At 43.9% G+C, this 15,807-nt stretch overlaps 2 protein-coding genes across 6 annotated transcripts; one reads left to right on the top strand and one right to left on the bottom strand.

Moving 5' to 3' along the window:
• The first annotated feature begins 1,348 nt into the window (after positions 1 to 1,348).
• Hyls1 (HYLS1 centriolar and ciliogenesis associated) lies at positions 1,349 to 12,092 on the top strand. 3 transcript variants are annotated; one of them, XM_048343695.1, is made up of 5 exons: positions 1,349 to 1,425; positions 2,457 to 2,523; positions 7,463 to 7,580; positions 7,788 to 7,976; positions 10,796 to 12,092. In XM_048343695.1, the coding sequence occupies exons 4-5, from the start codon at positions 7,969 to 7,971 to the stop codon at positions 11,730 to 11,732; spliced, it is 945 nt and encodes a 314-aa protein (XP_048199652.1). In that variant the 5' UTR covers positions 1,349 to 1,425; positions 2,457 to 2,523; positions 7,463 to 7,580; positions 7,788 to 7,968; the 3' UTR covers positions 11,733 to 12,092. The 3 variants fall into 3 exon arrangements, with proteins under 3 accessions (XP_048199652.1, XP_048199651.1, XP_048199653.1); XM_048343694.1 differs by lacking the exon at positions 7,788 to 7,976; XM_048343696.1 differs by lacking the exons at positions 7,463 to 7,580; positions 7,788 to 7,976.
• On the bottom strand, positions 4,370 to 15,647 carry Pus3 (pseudouridine synthase 3). Of its 3 annotated transcripts, XM_048343692.1 has the most exons (5): positions 15,523 to 15,647; positions 14,565 to 14,780; positions 6,447 to 6,866; positions 5,762 to 6,327; positions 4,370 to 5,010 (listed from the first exon to the last, which is right to left on the bottom strand). In XM_048343692.1, the coding sequence occupies exons 3-5, from the start codon at positions 6,849 to 6,851 to the stop codon at positions 4,515 to 4,517; spliced, it is 1,467 nt and encodes a 488-aa protein (XP_048199649.1). In that variant the 5' UTR covers positions 6,852 to 6,866; positions 14,565 to 14,780; positions 15,523 to 15,647; the 3' UTR covers positions 4,370 to 4,514. The 3 variants fall into 3 exon arrangements, with proteins under 3 accessions (XP_048199649.1, XP_048199650.1, XP_048199648.1); XM_048343693.1 differs by lacking the exons at positions 14,565 to 14,780; positions 15,523 to 15,647 and adding an exon at positions 14,227 to 14,460; XM_048343691.1 differs by lacking the exons at positions 14,565 to 14,780; positions 15,523 to 15,647 and adding an exon at positions 13,925 to 14,459 and having other exon boundaries at positions 6,447 to 6,862.
• Positions 15,648 to 15,807: the final 160 nt, after the last annotated feature.

Genomic DNA, 15,807 nt, shown 5'->3' with positions numbered 1-15,807 from the left:
CAAGCCCTAATTCTACCAAGGAGAAAAGGTATGTAATAAAACTTTGCAGGTGGTATTAAAGACTTTCAAAGACAGAAGTGCATGCATGCATGTGTGTGTGTGTGTGTGTGTGTGTGTGTGTAAGGACAATATTGGATGTCCAAAGCACTGGAAAAGAAAATAAATCTGTCTACTCTTCTGTTTCTAACATATATTGATTGCAGATTCAATGCCAAAGAAAGTGTCAAGCAGGCATGGCCAAATCCTGGACATGTGATATTTGTTCTTGAGGAAGGAAAAAGAATATGTGCATTACCGTGTTGTTATTTTGTAAATCTAGCAGTAGAGTCATTCAAATGTCCATGCACCTACATTTGGCATCTTCTTCATTTCATTCATTCAATTTTCTTGCTCCAGCCAATCCCAAGTGCCTTAGAGGTAATAGTGGTAAAAGAGGAGTAAGATATACCAGGAGAGAACCCTCCCACTCAAGTCTGGAGTTAAGGAACTGTAAATTGAACTTCACAACATCTTGTTTGTTTATGGCCCTCGGGACTTAAAAAAGTTCTGGATTCGATGCATGGCAATGAGTAGGATATTGAACTTTAGGTATCTATTTTTGCTTTTCTAGATCTCATCCTCGGCAACTCCCAAGCACGAGGCTAGCGCTCTGCCACTTGAGCCACAGCGCCGCTTCTGGCCGTTTTTTCTGTATATGTGGTGCTGGGGAATCGAACCTAGGGCCTCGTGCATCCGAGGCAGGCACTCTTGCCACTAGGCTATATCCCCAGCCCCTAAAAGAAATTTTAAGATATAGTATTAACAACAAAAACAAAAAGGCGGGCGTGTAATTCTAAGCAACCCCGGTGTCTGAGGGCGAGAGGAGTGCGATTCTAAGCCAAGAAAGTTGTGATGAGACACTCACTCTCCAATTAACCCGCAAAAAGCCGAGAAGTGAAGCTATGGCTCAAGTGGTAGAGCACCAGTCGAACAAAAAAAGCTAAAGGACAGCACCCGACCCCTGAGTTCACTCCCCAGTACTGGTACTGTGTTAGCCAGGAATCTCAGAGAGTCGCTCCGCTTCCAAAGCCTAACTACACCGCCAGATGTAACACCCATGGTAACCGTTTACACGCGCAGGACGGGCGGGTTTGGACAGCTCCAGCTAGGCGCCCACAGTCCCGGGCTTCCGGGTATCTGCAGGGGGTGGGGCCGAAAGAAAATGTGAACCAATTATAATGTAGATATGGAAGACGTTTTCTTCGGAGACCAATCAGAGTGCTGAGGGGCGGAACCGAGGGCGCGGGTTCGCTCGCGGGGTTTAAACCCGGGTCGTTAACGGCAGTGTCTTCTGCGCCTGCGCGGCCGGAGGACGCTAACGGAAGCCCGCGGCGCCTGGCTAGCCGGGCGGGCTCTGGGACTGGCGAGCCGAGTGCGGGGACGCGGGTGAGTGGGGCGGACGCGGGGAGCGGCGGCGCTGGGGGCTGCGGAAGCCTGGGTTGGATAGTACGGGGACGGAGGGATGGCGGGGGGCATCCCGCACCTACCGGCCAGGTACACACCCTGGCTGGGTTTGCTGAGCGCCGTGCGGTGCTCTCTGCGCGGCGCAGGGTGTCCGCGGCCGCCCGAGGTCACGCTGTGTGCGGGCTGCCCCGAGCGGCGCTGCCAGCCTTCCTCCAGCCGGAGGGGCGAGGCCCGGGGCCGGCCCCCGGGAAGGATGAGGGCCCCCGTGGGACGCCCGGGGCCCGGGGGGCTTCGCTGTTGTTCAAAATAAATGAGTAACAAAGCCTTCTGGCTGTTCTCACTTCCTAACACCGAATGCACTGGGACAGCGAGTGTGCAGCCCCACCCTAAGCCGAAAGTAAGTCTTCTCTTACATTAAAAAAAAAAAAAAAATCACACGAAATCTGTCCTTCTAGCCATGGCAAGCTGAGGTGGGGAGGACCTGGGTTCCAAGCCAGGTCATGAGACCTACTCTCAGTAGAAAATGCGGGGGCCACTCAGCTGTTGTGGAAAGCAAAAACTAGGAGCGCTGTGGTCCCGGTCCTGATCCAGGCCTGAGCCTGGGTAAGGAACAAGAACGTATCTTAAATGCGTCCAAATAACTGCCAAGAGCTGGTGGCTCACACTTGTAATCCTAACTACTCAGAAGGGCTGAGACCCTGAGGATGGAGGTTCAAAACCAGCCCGACAGGAGTCTGCAAGGCTCCATCTCCCAGTTAGCATGCAAAAGGCAGGGTTGGAGTGGTGGTTGAATACTAGCCAAATACATTGTGCATCATTCAATCAATAATATATAAAGAATGTTTCTACATCAAACATAGGGGTATTTTTTTTTAACCTATCAGGATAGAGGATTAAACTCAGGGCCTGCCACTTAGGAGTACTTTACAGCAAGAGTTCAACTACTTGAGCTATGCATCCAGCCCTTCCTTTAAATGAGGAATGATTTCTTAAACTCTGTTCTTCTTTTCTAGGTTTCCTTCTTATTCAGAACCCAAAAAACCCTCAATACTAATGCCAATCAACGTACACTGAAATAAGGTAAGAAACTGGGAAGGTAACTTTGGTCAGGTGCAGTGACTCATGCCTGTAATCCATTAGTATGACAGAGCAACATGGTTTGAAGTCAGCCCAGACAAAAAGCTAGTAAGATGCTCTATCAACATATGAGACAAGCATGGGGTTACATACTTATAATCCCAGAAATATGGGAGGCCTAACTGAAAGACAAACTGAAGCAAAAATAGGTGTACTACTCAAGGTGTAGTGCTCTTGCCTAGGAAGCAAGCAAGGCTCTGAGTTCAAACTGGTTGGGCCTATGTTTAAGGATACTCTACCATACTCAGTGATGATATTAAAAACAAGATCTTAAAAATTAAGGGACTGATGTTAAATTTTTAGTACTGGCAGCTCCCATTTCTAAAATGGGGGTATTTTCTGGTTCTCTCTCTGCTGGGATGTAAAAGCTACTGTACTGTATACCTCCTCTTGAGTGAAGGGCACATCCCTCTTAGGTTCATTTCCTAAAACTGGGAGTCTGTTTAGCTTTATTTGTGCAGTGCATCTGCTAAGCTTCTGTAGCACTTAGCTTCCCTTTACTATGTTGTTAGTGTGTTGTCCTATGTGTTTTTGGCTTTAACTAGCAGCTTGAGAACCCACTGTATACCTGGAGTCTTCAGCACAGATGGGAATAAACATTTCTTGGTTGAAAACAAGAACCTCATAGTTATAAATGTGGATAACACTAGTGTCATGGCAATTTTTGTTATTTTTATTATTTGGGATAATAAGAACTTTAAGCAATTCTCAACAAATATTGGCATTTTTATTTATTTGTTTAAGCCATTCTGTATCCCACTTAACTTGCTTACTCTTATTTGTGCAGGATTCCAGCTTGTATATGCCCTTTTTTGTTGTATCAGTCCTGGGGCTTGAAATCAGGGCCTGGGTACTGTCCCTGAGCATTTTTTTTTTTTTCTTTTTTCTAAAGGCTAGCACTCTACCTCTTGAGCCACAGTGTCACTTCTGGCCTTTTCTATTTATGAGGTGCTGAGGAATCAAACCCAGGGTTTAATGCATGCTAGGCAAGCATTCTCCTGGTAAGCCACATCCCCAATCCCCCCCTGAGCTTTTTTACTGAAGATTAGCACTCTACCTCTTGAGTCACAGCTCCACTAACAGCTTCTTAGTGGTTAATTTGGAGTCTAGTGGGCTTTTCCTACCTGGGGCTGGCTTCAAATCACGATCCTCAGATATTCTCCTGAGTACAGGTGCCTGGCTGCATTTCAGAGCCTAAAATATTTGTTCATCACAGAAAACATTTACACCTCTGTACTTAAGACTTATATGCCCTGTACCCTATCAGTTAGGTACATGCACACCTAGCACTAGAACAGTTTATCTGATTGCTGACAGAATTTGATATTGTTAAATTCTCTTAGTAAATAGATACTCCAAAGCTCCTCATGAGGGCCCAGCTGAGTAAGGTTTACTTCACTGCCATGAAAAGGAATAACACTACAAATGTAATACATGCCACAGGCTTTAATGAATTTGAACACCAGGTACAGTGCCCATATGTAAATACTTACAATGACTTTTTTCTTCCATCTCTTTACTTTTGGACTAGGATGATAGAATGTTTAAATCGTGGGCTGGGAATATGGCCTAGTGGCAAGAGTGCTTGCCTCATATACATGAAGCCCTGGGTTTGATTCCCCAGCACCTCATATATAGAAAATGGCCAGAAGGGGCGCTGTGGCTCAAGTGGCAGAGTGCTAGCGTTGAGCAAAAAGAAGCCAGGGACAGTGCTCAGACCCTGAGTCCAAAGCCCAGGACTGGCAAAAAAAAAAAAAAAAAAAAAAAAGACAAACCTAGAATGTTTAAATCTTGTCATGTCAGAACTTTCTTAATCAGGCCTTATCTTTATTTTAATAAGTGATCAGAATACCTAAGACTTCTTGCAATGAAAGTTTCTGTACGTACTTTTACATACATACCACTAGTTACTTGTTGCTTCTTAGGTCCTATGATTAAATTATGTTTTTAATTTCTGCATCAACACAGACTCTCTTTGTTGGTTTCTCCAAAATAGTATTCTCTAGTGTGTCATTACAGTCCCTTTTGACTTTTGTTTCATCTTTATGGAGTAAATGTGGGTCCTCAATGCGTCCTCTACGTACAAAATGCTGGATCCGGGATTCCAATCCTGGGCATTTGGGACGATCCATCAGGGGCCGATATGTGCGCATTTTCACTCCTTCTGTGAAGGCACTGATTTGCTTTACGATGGAGGGCTTAGTATCTTTCCACTCTGTTGCGTCATCCATCTCTGCTCCTGTCCCATAGGTCAAGGTAACAGAGTCCAGTCCTTGTAGCATACTGTACAGCATGTTAGTTTTGACTGCATGACTGGCCCAGAGTTGTTGTAGAAGGGTAACATTGAATTCTTGAACCTCCTGATCATAGATCCACTGAACATTTTCAAACTTACAGTTGTATAAGACTAGAGGAAATTCCACAGCCATACTAGAAAGAGAAGTATGAGAATACATAGCAGCAGTCTTTTAGTACTTTTACAAACCTATGTGTACCTGGGTTAAAAGGGTATTGGGTGAGAGAAATCACCACTGTCAATTGCGAAGAAAATAATTGCTAAGAAGATAATTTTAACCTGGAACAATTTTATTACTATTTCTCTCTCTCTCTCTCTCTCTCTCTCTCACACACACACACACACACACACACACACACGACAGCAATTTGACCTGTATTAAGTGTTGGTGGTAACAAGTCATTAGAAGTTGCACTGCTATGGCCCTACATGGGTTCTATCAGGCTGCACAATATTAAACAGATGGTAGTGTTTATCCAAACTTGTCTATGGCATTTTCACAGCTTGGGAGTGAATTACTGGTATCTACCTGACCTCAGCTTGTTCTCAGAAGAAAAACTGATTTTATGCCTTTTCTGTTTCAGCAACTTAGATTACTGAGTGTAAGAAGATGGAATTTAACAGGAATAGTTTCAATAGTCAGTCATGTTGTAATTTTACCAGAACTGAATTATCTGGTCACATAAATTGAGAAGAAAAGATGTGGTAATGAACATGCTTTTACAAAAACTAAGAAGCCTATGCATCGGGCTTGAACAGTGAGAAAATTAGAAGCAATCATCCATCCCACATGTTTACATTTTGCAAATTAGATTAAAAGTTCCAGGTAGTTAGAATCAATGATGTGTAGTTACTTAGGATATGCTTTAGTTTAGTTTAGCTTACCTGTATTGAGGTTTCTGGGGATTTTTCTCTATGTTCAGCAGTTCATCAATAACTTCTGGCTTCTCTACTCCTTGGCCGATGAGAAAGAGGATAGCCATCATACAGCGGACTTGATGATACAGGAATGCCTGACCAGTCACTTCAAACTGACATAACTGGAAAGGTTCCTGCCATTTTGCCTCACTCAGGCTCTGGCCCACTAGCTGTACTTGAGCAGACAGGATTGTCCTCTGGAAATTTATCACTCCATTGGCCACATCCATTTTACACAAGTTCCTGAAATCATGGGTGCCAACATACTTCTGAGCTGCACGATGCATGGTTACAATATCTAAGTTAGCACGAGGGAAGAAATAGCGGTATGTGCGCTCCAGACAACTGAATCTTGCACTGAAGCTAGGTTCCACAGGGGCCCAGGCCAGTACGCGGATGTCTCGAGGGAGTACTCGGTTGAGAATGTAGGTATAACGGATCTCTTTTGCAGGATCATTGGTTTCATCTTTTAAATGTTCAGCTTCTGTATCCTTGTCCCTTGGAAACTGAGAACGTAGATCAAGAGAAATAACCTGTGGAATCAGAGAAAGACACTGTTTCAGAGATACAGATAATCTCAGCATTCAGCAGAGCCACCTAGATAGCCTGGTATAGGACAGCTTGCTTTGAGAAACAGTTCCCTGGTCCTTACCTGTCCGAAGGCACTAACTCCTTTGTCTGTTCGACCACACCGGTGATAGTTGGAGGTCTGTCTGTTTTCTACTAGTCGAGTCTTGGTTAAGGCCTCAAACAGTTTCTCTTCAATGGTATTGTTTGTGTTTTCCTGACTAGCAAAGCCCTGGTAATCCCAGCCCAGATAGGCTATTCTTAGGGCTACATGTCTTCGGCCATGCGCACTGAAGTCAAATGTACGCTTAGTCTTTCCAGATCCTAAAGAATTTTCTTTAATGTTTGAGTCTTTGGCGTTGTTCTGTTCTTTCTTAAGTCTTTGCACTTCCTGTTCCAGTTCTTGCACTCTTTTTAAAAGTTCCTCAATCTGGTTTCTGTCTGTGTTATTTTCAGCCATGATACGACAACTCCGGGAACAATTAATCATACAGGTCCAACCTGCCTGAAAAGAGGACAAAAGAATACATTTCAGTGTGTTCCTTTAGTGTTGTATCCTTATATTCAAATAGCTTCTGATATTTAACTGGATGCCCAGAGTATCTGCTCATTCTAGACACAAGCACTACTTAAGTGTGGGATGACAGTATTCTTTTACATCCTATCTAGTCAATTTAAGGGAAAAGAAAATTAGAGAAAATAAGTATATTCATTTCTCTCCATTAATCAAGATAATTCATTATTTCCCTGTAACATTTCCTTTTTCATATCTAATTTTTCTATTAATTTTTTTGTTTTTGCCAGTCCTGGGGCTTGAACTCAGGGCCTGAGCACTGTCCCTGGCTTATTTTTGCTCAAGGCTAGCACTCTACCATTTCAGCCACAGTGCCACTTCTGGCCTTTTCTGTTTATGTGGTGCTGAGGAATCAAACTCAGGGCTTCATGCATGCTAGGCAAGCACTTTACTGCTAAGCCACATTCCCAGCCCATAATATTTCTTTATATGGGTTACTTAGAACTGTTACTGAGTTTCTGTTCTTTTCCAGGGTTTCAGATAATTAAATGGCTTGTGTTACATTATCTAATTTTTTATTGTTTCAGAGGTGGCACAATAGAAGTTAGCCTAATTGAAGAAATATTATCAATGATTATACTTTACATTGATAGTAGAACCTTGTTGGAGACAAGCTGTACTTAAAGTTTTGATGGCAGAAAAAAGGTAACTATGTATTACTGACCTTTTATAGCCAAATTAGTTTGTAGCTGTACAAAGGGATTACCATTCAACCAATCAGTTTATAAGTACAATGCATTTTGATCTGTGTCACTCCTTCCATCATTCTCTCATTCCTTCCAACCCAACCCCTCCTCCTTTAAGGCCAAATTAAATATATGTTTTGATAAAAGATTTCTGTACCTCTAGCAGTTCCAAGAGTCAGTCTAATGATGTAATTTGGATATTGATGCTAAAATTCCTGGTATATTTCAATAATCGAAGAGTAATCATACAACATCCTTAAGAGTGGAACAGTCCTAGATAATCTATAACTGATGGTTACTTAGTTACAGAAGATCATCTCCACATCTGTTCTAAAGCAAGGTCATCTATGTCTAGGTAGGTCATTTATTTAGTTACTGCCCTTTGAGTTTGTGTATTTATGTTGAGTAGACTAAATATTTAAATGTCTTATTGGAAGAATAACTTTTTTATACAATGGAGTAGAAAACGTATTTCTATAGGAAGCACTATAGAAACCTAGAAATCCCCTTCAAGATGTTACTTAAACTAGAAAGAAAAACTCCAGCCACGAAAAAAGTCAAAAGTTAAACAACATGGCTGGAGTGATTATGTAGCTCACTGGTAGAGTACCTGCCTAGCATGCACTATTTAGAGAAAAAAAAATAGAAGGGATTGGGAATATGGCTTAGTGGTAAGAGTGCTTGCCTAGCATGCATGAAGCCCTGAACTGGCAAAAAAAAAAAAAAAAAAGTAACAGACCAAGAAGTGAAATGAGTGGCAAATATATATATATATATATATATATATATATATATATATGAGAATATATAATCTGAACAAAAGGCTAATGCTAATAAGACAAAGTCCAAAAATCTGTGGGGTAAACAAAGACCAACCATTTCCTACTTGAAGAAAAGGTTACTAGCCAGGCACTGGTGGCTCACACCTGTAATCCTAGCTACTCAGGAGGCTGAGATCTGTGGATTAAGGTTCAAAGCCAGCCTGGGCAAGAAAGTCTGTGAGACTCTGATCTCCAATTGACCACCAGAAAACCGGAAGTGGTGCTGTGGCTCAAGTGGTAGAGCGCTAGTCGAGCTGAAGAGCTCAGGGATAGCACCCAGGCCCAGAGTTCAAGCCCCATGACTGACCTCCCTCCCCTCCACCCCAAAAAAAGGCTTACTGAAGTTATGTAAATTCAAAGTATATGAAAACTTTAATGGAACTGGCAGCAAGGATGAGCATTTGATGTAAAGCAGCTGTGAGGCTGGTAACCAGTGGCTCAGGCTTGTAATTGTAGCTACTTAGGAGGCTGAGATCTGAGGAAGCAGTTCAAAGCCAGCCTAGGCAGGAAAGCCTATGAGACCCCTGTCTCCCAAAACTAACCACCAGAAAGGCAGAAATGGGACATGGCTCAGTCCCTGAGTTCGAGCCAAAGCAGCAGCATATGCATTAAAAAAAAAATCATTGTGGAGAGGGAATAGAGGAGCAAGTGGTTCTGTTCTGTTCCTTAGAGGTAAGTACATTGGCAACAGCTGTCAAAACTTAGCACACATCTTTTGACCCATCTACACAATGTACTTGCACATGTTAAACCTTTACAAGCTGTTTTTATTAAGAGAATGTAAGCTTAAATGATGTTAGTAAGGGACTGACAAAATTTTTTATATATATTGGAATTCAGTACAACTGTAAATAAAGTTCAGAGTTTGTGCTGTTTTCCTTTATAGTAGGAGTGGGGAATGTTTGACCTACAGCCACATAAAGGCCAAGACATCATTTGGTATGTGACTAGACAGACATGTATGCTTCTCTAATGCTTCTTGTCAGCTGTCCACAGCTTTCTGTTTCTACTGGCCTACAAATGATGTTATTAATGCTCAAATGGCCCTCCTGCATTATACTATAAAAATGTATATATGAGCATGGAAAATTCTAGAGGCATCATGAGAAACTTTTGAAAGTGTAGTTTGGTGAAGGAGAAATCCCTGCTTTAAGTTACATGCAGTCAGTCCTGGGGCTTGAACTCAGTGCCTGAGCACTGTCCCTGGCTTCTTTTTGCTCAACGCTAGCACTCTGCCACCTGAGCCACAGCGCCACTTCTGACTTTTTCTATATATGTGGTGCTGAGGAATCAAACCCAGGGCTTCATGTATATGAGGCAAGCACTCTACCATATCCATATCTATATCCCCATATCCATATCCCTAGCCCCATATGTTGGATTTTTTTTTTTTTTTTTGGCCAGTCCTGGGCCTTGGACTCCGGGCCTGAGCACTGTCCCTGGCTTCTTCCTGCTCAAGGCTAGCACTGCCACTTGAGCCACAGCGCCGCTTCTGGCCGTTTTCTGTATATGTGGTGCTGGGGAATCGAACCTAGGGCCTCGTGTATCCGAGGCAGGCACTCTTGCCACTAGGCTATATCCCCAGCCCCATATGTTGGATTTTTTAAAAGAAAAATAGTAGGGACAAAAGTTAGCAGGCAATAGATACTCATCTTTGATCCAGGCAGGAAACTAACACTGGGTATTTGGCTGTCTGTTTGGGGTATTAAAAGTTATTACTGTGGCATGGTTACTAGAATGAATAGGTTTATTTCAATAACTAGAAATATATTAAAATTAATGATACAGGAAAACATGCATGTATACATTCGTATGTGAGTATAAACATAATACCTTTTTTGATGGTTCTTAATTCTGAAGCCTGAGTGCCTGAGTCAAAATTTCAGCTCTCTTTACCTACTAGCTGTGTAATGTCAGGCAACTTATTTAGCTCCTTGATGCATCATTTTACTCAAGATCTCATCCTACAGTTGTGAGCACATTGAATAATGCCAGGTACTAGAATACCTTCCAAATACCTGTTGCATACTGTATACAAAGCATTATGCCCTATAACATATGTTCTCAAGTTTTTAATGTCATAACCTACCTGACTAGAGCTACTAAGTGTGGCAAGGCAATAGGAAGTAGGAGTGGGCAAGAAGATAGTGGAGATGAAAGCAGATGACAGATTGCCTGGAGCTCATCAATGCCCTCCCAACAACTCCCATTCTATCCTGTTAGTCTTTATCCGTTAGGATTACTGGATTTATAGTTCCTTAGGTTTTCTTTTTCTATATGACTATAAAATTGAGAATGAGCAATTTGTGAGATGGAAATGTGTCATAAAACTGATCAGTGTTCTATCTTACAGGCAGACTTACAGTGTAAAGGAAGCAATGGAGCAACTCACAGGACCTGATGGACAAAAATGGGCCAATATGGACCCAGAAGAACGAATGTTAGCAGCTGCTACAGCTTTTACCCATATCTGTGCAGGGCAGGGTGAGGGAGATACCAGGAGAGAAGCACAGTCTACCCAGTACGATCCTTACAGTAAAGCTTCGGTAACTTCAGGAAAGAGACCTGCTTTTCCTGTGCAACCGCAGTACCAGTACACAGAAAGTCTGGTCACTTCAGACACAGTCTCAGAGGCCTCTCAAAGGCCCCGAAAGCCAGTGATGAAGAGAAAGGTGCTACGTAGGAAACCAGGAGGCGAGGTCCAAGTGACAGATGAGTCCATTGTCAGTGAATCAGAAAGTGATTCTGTGCCGGGCAGCAGCATAGAAAGTGATCTAGATCTCTGGGACCTAAGACAAAGGTTGATAAATCTGCAGTTTCAGGAAGACGGGGAATCTGAAGATAGTACTTCACAAAAACCAGATGAGTACCAAGGAATTTCCCAGGAACAGCTCATGTGCTATTTACAGAGAGAAGGAATGAGCCCTCCAGCTTATGAACAAGATCTGATTGTTGCCAGCAGACCTAAGTCTTTTATTCTCCCAAAGCTGGACCAGTTAAGCCGAAACCGGGGCAAGATAGACCGGGTAGCCCGATATTTTGAGTACAAAAAGGACTGGGACTCAATGCGGTTACCTGGTGAAGATCACAGGAAAGAGCTACGCTGGGGTGTCCGAGAACAGATGCTTTCCCGAACGGAACCTCAATCCAAGCCTCAACACATATATGTTCCAAACAATTACTTAGTACCAACTGAGAAGAAAAGATCTGCACTTCGTTGGGGTGTGCGTTGTGATCTTGCAAATGGCGTTATGCCCAAGAAGCTTCCCTTCTCTCTTTCTCCTTCTTAAGTCTTTACCTATCTCTTCATCCACAGGATTGATTAGGATAGCCTGGTTCTTAGAATCTCTTAAACTGAAAAAACAAAACCCACAGAATTTTATAGAGAATGACTTCACCCACCATTGGTCTTTCTTAGCTGTATTATCACATAGATATGAAACACCACTCAATTTCTGAATTTCCATTCACAAATGCAGTAATTGTAAGAGAATCATGCCAGAGAAAGAAAAGCCTCCCTGGTCTTTGTATTTTGTTTAGTTCGCAAGTACAATTTCCTTTTTACCTTGGGACAATGAGAACTGCGTTTGAATGTGTTTTTACAGTTGGTGGGCAGTAAGCTCACATATTAAAAGAGTTTTGGGAGTTCATGAGTTTGAGTCTTAAATAGATCCCAAAGTAAGATGATCTCAAATCAAGGCTGTGATCTTGGCCTGTGATCATATTCTCCACTGTACTCACACCATGTAAATGATGAACTGAGGGGAAAGAACAAAACCCCGCTTCTTACACAGTCCTAAAGGACAGTCCCTGTAACTAATGGAGGTAATCATGTAATGCTTTTACATAGGTGCACCAAAACATAAGATCCTTACATTTTGTTTGAAGATTATCTCAATGACATATTTCCCTCTATTCTCAACCACAGTTGTCACTTCTGGAATACCATACCTTTAAAAATTCACAGATTTTCTTTGGAATTATGTCTATCCCTTAAAGGCTGTTCCTACCCTGCAATAAAAGGCGCTGGTGGCGTACACCTTTAATCCTAGCTGATAACTGGAGGGTCATAGCTTGAAGCCAGATCATTCAGAAAAGAAACTATATCTGTGAAATAATGAGCAAAAAGTCAGGTAAGAGGCATGACTCAAAATAGATCACCAAGCCGGCAAGCTCAGAGGCCTGGTGCCTCAAAAACAAAACAAAACACCAGCACCTCTTCAAAATATATCTGGCATCACAATGTATAAAAAGTAAGAAATTAATTTGCACTGGGTAGAGGTCAAACCACTAATGCTGCTCACTTTATAATGGAACTTAACATTTTTGCTACTTCTAATGTAGTGAGGAATATCTAAAATTGGAAATTGTTAGAGTTATCATTAAGCCTTAAGAATGACAGAATAGTTTGCTTGTTTAGAAAAAAAATAGTGGACACATGAATGACTCATCCAATACTTTCTGTACATAGCATATAAGGTTACATAATGCATTCAACCCAGTTTCACTACTAAGCATTAGGAAAAGTAACCAGTGACTCCTTATGTACAGGATATGTTCCCAACAAGTAAGCAGAAACTGCCCACCAATAGTGTCTATTTATTGAGACATTAGAGTGGAAACTAATATGGGCAAAGGCAAGCAAAGTGAAGCAAATTAGTCGTAATCCACGCAGCCTCATCTCAAACATGGAAAGTACAGGGGCAAAACCCAATTCTGAGTACAAAGGAAAAATTTTAAGTAAATTACATAGTTAAAAATGATTCATTTTGGGGCTGGGGATATAGCCTAGTGGCAAGAGTGCCTGCCTCGGATACACGAGGCCCTGGGTTCGATTCCCCAGCACCACATATGCAGAAAACGGCCAGAAGCGGCGCTGTGGCTCAAGTGGCAGAGTGCTAGCCTTGGGCGGGAAGAAGCCAGGGACAGTGCTCAGGCCCTGAGTCCAAGGCCCAGGACTGGCCAAAAAAAAAAAAAAAAAATGATTCATTTTGGGGCTGGGAATATGGCCTAGTGGCAAGAGCGCTTGCCTCGTATACATGAAGCCCTGGGTTCGATTCCCCAGCACCACATATATAGAAAACGGCCAGTCCCCTCTCTGCACATCATCTTATCAATAAAATTTAATAATAAAAAACATTGGAGAGAAAAAAAAACGGCCAGAAGTGGCGCTGTGGCTCAAGTGGCAGAGTGCTAGCCTTGAGCAAAAGGAAGCCAGGGACAGTGCTCAGGCCCTGAGTTCCAGGCCCAGGACTGGCCACAAAAAAATAAATAGAAAATTTCATTTTTACCCAGATCTTTTAAGCCCAAATTATCAAAGTCGAAAAGTCCTCGAAGTGATGATCCTAGTTTAACTCCCTTAACTGAAAAATGAGACCTGGGGCAAATCCAGCCATGGGACAAATTGTAAAAGAACAGGCGCTCATGGCTCCAAACTCAGACCCCTGGCCGCCGCCTCCACCCCCACTCCCACCCCGCACACCTACCCTTAGCAGCGTGAAGCAGGAGTTCCTAGTCATCTAACACGTGCCGGGCCCGCCAAGCAAATTCGTGTGTGTGCTAAGCACACAATACAACAGCCACCACCGGGCGTGCAGAGGTTGTTTCAAGTTAAAGACAGGAATCTTAAAAGGAAATCGGAATGTGGATAGGGAATGTGGAAGGGGCCAACACAGCATACACCCACCCAAGCCAAAAGGACCGGGGGAGGAGGTGCGCTGTGATCAATACTGAAATTGTGGCATGTGAAGCAATACCCCCGAATAACCAAAATCTGCTGTACACTTCTGCCACGTTTCTTGAGCAAACAATTCTGAGCAGTGCCGCAGACTGAACTCCACAGGCTCGGGGGGCCTCTAAGCTCCCATTACCGAACCGAATGGAGCCCAGCAGCGGGGGGGGGGGGGGGGGGGGGGAACTTGCTGCCTGGAGCCCGGAAGTACCAGGCAGAACAGAAAAAACACACGGCCTTAAGAGAGGCTCTACTGCCGTGTACCGCCACTTTCCCGCAAAAGCCAAAGTAATGGAGGTGGGGAGGGGGGCGGGAAAGAACCGTTCAGCTGTTCGTCCACTCGGTCGCTCGGCCACGACACCCACCAAGACGGCGGACACTTCACGCTCACCTTCCGGTCACGGGCCACGCAGCCTGGCTCCGAACAGGAAGCCGTTCCCTCAGCGTTCCCTGCGTGCGCGCAAGGCCTCACGGGAGGTGCAGCGGAGCTTGTGGGAAATGTAGTTCCGACGCCAGAGTGCCGGCTAGACGCCGAAATCCACCGCTCCCGAGGGTTTCTAGCGCGCCCACCTTTTCTCCATCCCGGCTACAAAACACAAGCTGGATCCTGTGACAGTACGACAACAAAAAATTGAAGCTGAGAAATTCTAGTTCTGCGCTAACATGGCAGGAAGCCGGTAATTTCCCAATGTCTGCTATAAGAGACTGGAGGTCTTGGTCCGATTTGATAAGGAGTTTAATTAGATAAGTTATCACTGACAACAACTAGACAAACATACTACTAGCTTGCAAATGCAAATGTAAACGTTACAGCCTCACAGCAAATGGCAGAAGATCCTGACGGCGACCGAACGGAAACTGCGGAGTGCTACTTCAGCACCACGGAGAGATCATGACCATAGCTTTTTGTTTGCCCGGGCTTTGTAATTTTTTGCCCGTTCCACACCCCGCAACCCCCACCCCCGCCCAATTCCAGAAGCACTGACCTCTCAAAATTCCAGTTTTTAAAAAAAGACAAAAAAAAAAGGTTCCTTTCTCAAACGTAGCATCATTTTAAGGAATTTATCCCGGATGATGTGAATAAATGCCTGTAGTAGAGTAAGGTTCTGACTACAGAAGTTTTCTGGGGATGCTTTCACAAAAGGGAAAATCTAAATAAGCCAGTGGAGGGAAACATCCCCGGTATCTAGACCAGGAACTAAAATTAAATTCTACCTTCGTTCTGCAACATTCGCGTTCGGGTTCGTTCGTCAGATCAGACCCATTTGCGTGTGTGTGTGTGTGTGTGTGTGTGTACACGAGTGCCGTGGTCCCTCCACTTTCCCGTGCAATTTGCTAGACTTGCTTACATTTCGAGGCGCAGGCCGAAGATGTCCGGTGGACAGAAGGGGCCAGGGAAACTGAAGCAGGGAGTGTGGGGTGCGGCCTCAGCACCGGGAGAATTGTCTCCGGTAGTGAGCGGTGGGGGGGATTGGCACAGAAGTCACCTGGTGGCCACGGCTCACGAAGACCGAAGACCGAACTATGGCCTCCCTCGAACAGCGGGCGCCTGTGGCGGGATAGGCGGCGGCGGGGAGGGGAGGGAGGGGAGAGAGGGAAGGAGCTGCCGGAACCGAAAGCCCGCGGACCCGTCC

This window comes from Perognathus longimembris, chromosome 3, assembly GCF_023159225.1.
Source record: "Perognathus longimembris pacificus isolate PPM17 chromosome 3, ASM2315922v1, whole genome shotgun sequence".
Taxonomy (NCBI): Eukaryota; Metazoa; Chordata; class Mammalia; order Rodentia; family Heteromyidae; genus Perognathus; species Perognathus longimembris.
Note: the sequence above shows the minus strand (reverse complement) of the source record. Positions and strands in the feature narration are given on the sequence as shown.